Genomic DNA, 5,505 nt, shown 5'->3' with positions numbered 1-5,505 from the left:
ATGTCAGCGCACGTTAAAGAACCCCAGGTGGTCGAAATTTCCGGAGCCCTTCACTGCGGTGCCCCTCATAGCCTGAATCGCTTTGGGACGCTAAACTCCCTAAAACTAAACCGATCCTCTCTTTCCACCCGCATAAATTAGCATACTGTCGGTGGCAGGCAAATCGAAAGTGGCAAAACCGAGACCACTTGCTTATAGCTTACATCCGTTCGGACAATGCCAACCAAGCTGCGCCCACAATGTACAAAGTATGCGTTTAGTTACGACAATGTGCGAATCCGAAAGCGACGTAGGCACTGTTTACCTGGGAGGGAGTGCCCCTGCGCAGTCCGAGATAAAACTTTGTCTTATCCCTAGGTTTACACACCTAAATAATCGCCACGTCCATAAAACAGTCATTTATTTACATCATTTTTAGATTTCAAAATTCCGCGTCTGAGAGCCTAGAACAGTGATCTTTTATATATATTTCAGTTCTAGGCAATAAACACAGGCAGGGGCATGTCAGAGGCAGCAATGAACGAGCAGCGTTCTTTATTGGTCACGGTGTGAAATCTGGAGCTTAACAAAAACTGCTGCCAGGTGCACGCGCATAAATGCGTCGAAGCTGTCTTCCCCCCCCCCCCCCCCTGTTCTCGGCCCGGGGATAATCAGGGCAGCACCTCGAATCTCACCCTGATCTGGTCATCTTTCACGTAGCCGTCACTGATGATATCATCGAGGTCAATCGCAATTGTGGTATGAAGTCCCGCAGAATCGTCTGATGCTACCGGCTTTTGACAAACAGGATCATTACCAGAAAAGTAGTATATGAGCTCACGTTCCGCCCCTCCATTTGGGTGCACAACGGACAGTTTTATTGTTGGCTTTAACGGCCACTGAAGAGCGTCGTCCATGGCACCACTGTACAAACAGAACCAAGCATGGAGTGACATTTTTCGCGTTGCATTTTGAATGAGTAGCAATCCAGGTGACATATAATAGCCGCATAGATATACTTTATCTCCTTTGTACTGGGACCACCCATCCTTAAAAGCTTTTTCTCGGAGGGATTGGAAGTTTTTCACGAAAAACTCGCAGCGCCTCACCTGGCTTTCACTGTGTCCCAACACTCCGTCGCTGCAGTCTCCTGCATTCTTTCTTTCGGTCATGCCTTCCTTAACCTCCTTTATTCCACCTAAAATCTGGGAACCCTTTTCAAGGATCTCCCCGGCCGCTTCTTTCGACTCGCCTATCACTGCTTTTTCCAGTCTATCCAGGCGGTTGAAAAGAATTACCATACCCTCGCTGTTGGCAACCCAACGTTCCCTCGTATCCTTCCTAAACCCTGTTATTTCATCGAAGCATTTTTTCTGAGTCTCCCTTTGTTCTGTCCTTCCTTGGACCACTTCTCGTCCCATAGTGTCATTCAGAGCGTTAATACCGCTCCGCAGTTCACTCAGTGCTTCTTGGCAGTTGTTCACGCCGTGAACAACTTCACTGAGCCGGTCACTATTGGCGCCGCTTCCGACGAGAAGACGCTCAAGAAGTGCTTTCATTTCGTCTGCCCGTCCTTCTAAGCTTTGATTGAACGATGCCAGAAGCGCCGCACCGTTTCTGCAGCTGGCCTCCCCTCCGCACTCGGGTGCAGCAGGCGTAGCAGTGGTGCAGCAGTCCGATCTAAAATGCCTGCAGACGTCGCTGCAAAGAACAACGGCCGAGCATTTGGGGCAGCAGATGGAATGGTATCCGCATTCTCGATGGAAGTGCTGGACGATCTTGGATGCAGGCAGTACTTCCCCGCAGTTACTTTCCTTATTCCAGCATTGGACCTGCAAGTGATAAAGCGCACAGCGCTTTTACAACGCTAAGATCGAGACAAACACAAAATTCTGCTGCACTATTTTTGTAACTTACGTTCAGGCTTTTGGAAACCAAGCGCTTTGGCGAATGCCGAGGGATTATCAGAACGTTCGTGATTTTCAATTTAGACAGTCGAAAAAGAACCGGCATTACAATTGATGCGAAAGATGCAAAACAATCTTTGAAATCAGCATGAGCAGAAGGGGGTACATTTTACAGCTCGACTCTTAGCGGTTCACTTCTAGCGCGATTGGCGTCGGAGTTGAAGCCCATCACGTGACCAGCGCAGCTCACGCGACCTGCGCGCCAAGATGTCACCGCAAGATGCGCCCCCTAGCCGCAAGCGCGCCACCTACGAAGGCAAGACCGTTCTGTACGAGCTTCCGTTGAAGCCAAGGGCTGGCCTCTCATTGCTGAGAGTTAAGTTACCACAAAGACATTTTAACGATGGTTACTTGCTAAATTTTTCGACCGTACATGCCGGCGGAGAGGTTAAGGACGCATTGTGCGAGGCGTTCACGCTCGATATTTCTCCCAACATCAGCTGCGTCAGTTAAAAGCATTACTGAGAACGCATAATATCAGGGGAATTTTTTTCAGTAATGGTGTCGATCACTGTTGGTCAATAAAAGATCACATAATTCAACAGAACGGAAATGAATCGACAACCACATGCCGCCAGTGCATTCCGAACCCACGACCTCTGCATTTAGCGTTGTGGTACCCTACCGCGTTAGTTACGCCTTTTACGTTCGAGCGCATCTGCTTTGCATGTAGCCTCACTTTTAATCAGGTTTAAAGCGCTCCATGAACGCGCACCTCTAGCTTTCGGGAATTTGTCGCTTCCTTCTTCCTTCCTCCTCGCCCAACAGCTTACCTTGTCCTTCTAAGGAATGTGTAGCTTTCGAGCCGTGAAGAAGAAACCACGATAAAAATCAAACTTCATGCATGATATGCCTAAGCCTCTAGAAAATGACACCAGCGTCTCACAGGGCTCATTAAAGGCCCTCTATAACAAGGGTCTACATTCGCAGAACAGTTGCACAAAAGACAGAGTCATTCCTTTTTTCGCACTTGCCTTTCTTTTCAGCAGCTCCTCGACGGGGAACTCGTTCAGTTCGACGTCATCCTCGTCACAGCGATGTCCGTCGAGCGGACACACAATGGCGTCGGCCTGGGCGCACTGCTCGTAGCAGGACTCGCACAGAGTGTGTGTGCACGGAAGAAACGCGGTCCTCTTCCGCACCAGTCCACAGACGCCGCATACTCTGTGTGACGGAATGGGTTTCACGAAGCGTAGGGGCTTCCAGTCGAGCTCCACGGAGAAGCCGACCACAGTGTACTGCCAGATTTCAGGAGGCATCACTCCAGGCGTCCACTCTCAGCTCGGCGGTGTGCACGATCTGACTATTTCCGCCCCTCGGAATGCGCGCTCTTATCGCTTTTTGCTTGCTCTCCCCCCCCCCCCCTTTTTATTTTTCTTGCCGGTCGTCAAGGCGACAACGCCCCCAATGCCAGCTGCCTCTCGTTCCTCGCCTCGCGGATGCTGTTCATGCGGCGAAAGTTATCAGTTATGCAGCCTTCGTAATGCCCTCCTTCAAAAAATGAAAGGAAAGAAGAACCCTGATAGCAAGCTGCAAACTAGGCGACCACATGCCCGCACTGTGGAGAGATCTGCGATATCTTTCACATGGTGTGGGCATGTACTCAGAATCCTCACCTTCCCCCCTCCCCCACCCCCACCCGAGAGGCATGGGAGACTGCCCTCCTCAACTGCTCCACACTGGAGTCCCAAAGGGCTCTGGTCAAGCGGGCGCGAGACGGGGCCTCGTCATGCGGTGTCCCGGACTAAGGATACCGACCATGCAGCAGGGTTATTTATTTATTTTTTTTTAACCCTCAAGCTCTCTTTGATTAAAGTTTTTCACCACCACCACCACCCACAAACACCGAGTGGCTCACAGCTTTAAAAACGTGGCAAGCCGCTACGACGTACAGAATTTGTCAACAATATACAGCCCAAGGGGTTTGCTTTCAAATCGTGCAGCGGAGCTTTTGAGCACATTTTATAGTCCTAAGCTTGGGAAGCATGTGGACTTAAGTTCTTCCCGCCTTCGTGAGATTAGAGTCCCTGACTATGCAAGAGGTGCCGCACTTCGGAGCTCAGAAGCCGACCCCTGGGGCTGTATTCATTTGACAAACACTGTACCTGTCGTGTTCTCCGCACCCAGAAAGCTGAGTGGGTTGTACTCACAGATCGGGCAAAAGAAGAAACCCGACTGTGATAAGAGGCATGACAAGTCTGTTGTTTCTGCGCCGTCAGCGTGGTGCATGAAATCCCACTGACATGTGGAAGCGTCTACATAGGCCAGACGGGACTTACCATCATCGGCAGGGCTCGGGAGCATAAGAAATCCCTAGAGAACGGAGGGGGGGGAGGGGGGGGGGGTCGAATTGGCCTCCCCGCTGTATAGATGGAGAGTGTGAGACAGTGCTTAGAAGTATTAGGATTCTAAGCAGAACTGGCGATCAGGTGGCACGTGAAATTATTAAAGCCTTTAGGATTAAAAATAAGGGTCGCACGTGTATTAGTGACAGGCCTGTATAGCTCATCGAGGAAATGAAGTTTGCTGTCTGGAAACGTTTTTATAAAGACCTGCACCGCTAATTATTCACTCTTCTTTGTCTGGCGTCCGACGCCCAAAACCTGTGTGTTATTGCTGTGGTGCTTTTACTGTGATCTTACTTTGTTTTTGTTATCTTACTTTGTTTTTGTTTTGCTTTTAAGTTTGAGGTATTGACTGACTGCTTTTGCTGTTAATGCATGACACTCTTTTTTCTACGTTTCATTGACACTGCTATTGCTTAGATTTGTCTGGGTTATTTTTCTAACCTTTGTCATAAGCTTGCACTTTAAGTACACGGGGTAGGAGAACCGTTCTGCGATTTGCGTTTAGCCTAGTCATTTGCAGATTACTTGTTACTTTCTGGGTTGAGAGCGATAGTGTTGTTAAATGGTGAGTGAGGGTAATAAATATGTCCCTTTTCTTCCAATAAATAGTTGGTAGCGTTCGCACGTGTTGTCCTTTTCTTTATTGTGTTGTCGACGTGGTTCCGCAATGTTTTCAGTCATAGTTAATTAAAAGACTAGCGCAAAAAACTAGGACAAAGACAGAGAAGGAGACAGGACGAGCGCTAAAAATCAACTGAAGGTTTACTACACCAAACATGTACTTAAAAACACTTCAGTGGCACATGCGCACACTGAGTTACAAAAAAGTAATTAGGAAGTGGCAAACTGTTTCGAAGATACATGGTTTCTTTCCTGGTCAGGGCAATTGACGTCGTGCTTACACACTTGTCACCTTCCCTGATAATGTGATAAGCCTCACAAATCTCACGACCTAACCTTGTGCCTCCCCTGCCAAGCACACACGTGGCATCAAACGCCGGCACGCACCCGCACCGCTTACAATGCGTTGCCAAATGGCTGCCCCCCGCCAATGAATCCACCAGCGTGCGATGCTCTCGTAGCCGTTCATTTAGGCAGCGCCCAGACTGTCCCACGTAGCATCTACCGCATGAGAGGGGTACGTGGGACAGTCTGGACGCTTCCTAAATGAACGGCTACGAGAGCATCGCACGCTATAGTGCTCGGCTATG

At 49.2% G+C, this 5,505-nt stretch overlaps 1 protein-coding gene across 1 annotated transcript; it reads right to left on the bottom strand.

Moving 5' to 3' along the window:
• Positions 1-643: 643 nt before the first annotated feature.
• On the bottom strand, positions 644-3,213 carry LOC149331654 (uncharacterized). The gene is made up of 2 exons (XM_089555540.1): positions 2,921-3,213; positions 644-1,811 (listed from the first exon to the last, which is right to left on the bottom strand). Exons 1-2 carry the CDS (start codon positions 3,203-3,205, stop codon positions 651-653), a joined length of 1,446 nt encoding a protein of 481 aa, XP_089411666.1. The 5' UTR covers positions 3,206-3,213; the 3' UTR covers positions 644-650.
• Between the last annotated feature and the right edge of the window lie 2,292 nt (positions 3,214-5,505).

The sequence above is a fragment of the Amblyomma mixtum genome, chromosome 8, assembly GCF_055824585.1.
Source record: "Amblyomma mixtum isolate Tamu chromosome 8, ASM5582458v1, whole genome shotgun sequence".
Taxonomy (NCBI): Eukaryota; Metazoa; Arthropoda; class Arachnida; order Ixodida; family Ixodidae; genus Amblyomma; species Amblyomma mixtum.
This window is presented reverse-complemented; position numbering and strand designations above follow the sequence as displayed.

Coding starts and splice junctions, on each gene's coding strand:
- LOC149331654 (XM_089555540.1), bottom strand. CDS start 3,205: ATGCCTCCTGAAATCTGGCAGTACACTGTGGTCGGCTTCTCCGTGGAG. Junction 1,812..2,920: donor AGGAGCTGCTGAAAAGAAAG/GCAAGTGCGAAA, acceptor TATCACTTGCAG/GTCCAATGCTGGAATAAGGA.